Source organism: Penaeus monodon, chromosome 34 (assembly GCF_015228065.2).
Source record: "Penaeus monodon isolate SGIC_2016 chromosome 34, NSTDA_Pmon_1, whole genome shotgun sequence".
Taxonomy (NCBI): Eukaryota; Metazoa; Arthropoda; class Malacostraca; order Decapoda; family Penaeidae; genus Penaeus; species Penaeus monodon.
The window spans coordinates 12467241-12467634 of NC_051419.1; the positions used below are offsets into that span (position 1 = coordinate 12467241).

General features: G+C 54.3%; 1 protein-coding gene across 1 annotated transcript in view; it reads right to left on the bottom strand.

Moving 5' to 3' along the window:
* The window catches only part of LOC119594594 (beta-1,4-glucuronyltransferase 1-like), a gene marked incomplete at its 5' end in the record, with an annotated part of 56573 nt that overhangs the window by 40570 nt on the left and 15609 nt on the right, over positions 1 to 394 (bottom strand). Inside the window, 1 exon segment of the mRNA XM_037943635.1 lies at positions 1 to 286. Within this exon segment, the coding sequence (XP_037799563.1) occupies positions 89 to 286 (198 nt within the window).

The window sequence follows — 394 nt, forward strand, 5'->3', positions numbered from 1 at the left end:
TGTAGGAAGGGAAGGTTAGCAAATGGGCGGGGCCAGTTAACCGAGCCAGCCAACTGGAGGTGCAGGTTAGCGAGTGGGCGTGTCTCTGCTACAAGTAACACGCCCCACGCTTGCCGTAGATAGTGTGGAGTTCGGGCGTGATCTTGCTGTGTAGAAGGGCGTTCTGCTTGGCCGTGAGCTGGTCCCGATGGCGGTCACGGCGGTGGCGTTTGATGCCGGGCCGGTGCACCAGGAAGGCGTTGTCCAGCACGTGGAACTCGTAGTCAAGGACGCACATCACGTACATCTGGCAGGAGAGGAAAGGGTGAGGTTACCGTCGGGTAAATTATCAGACAGAGAAAAAACAAAAAACAAAATAGACCCAGATATAGCGACAAAAGTTGGAAGCTATTAA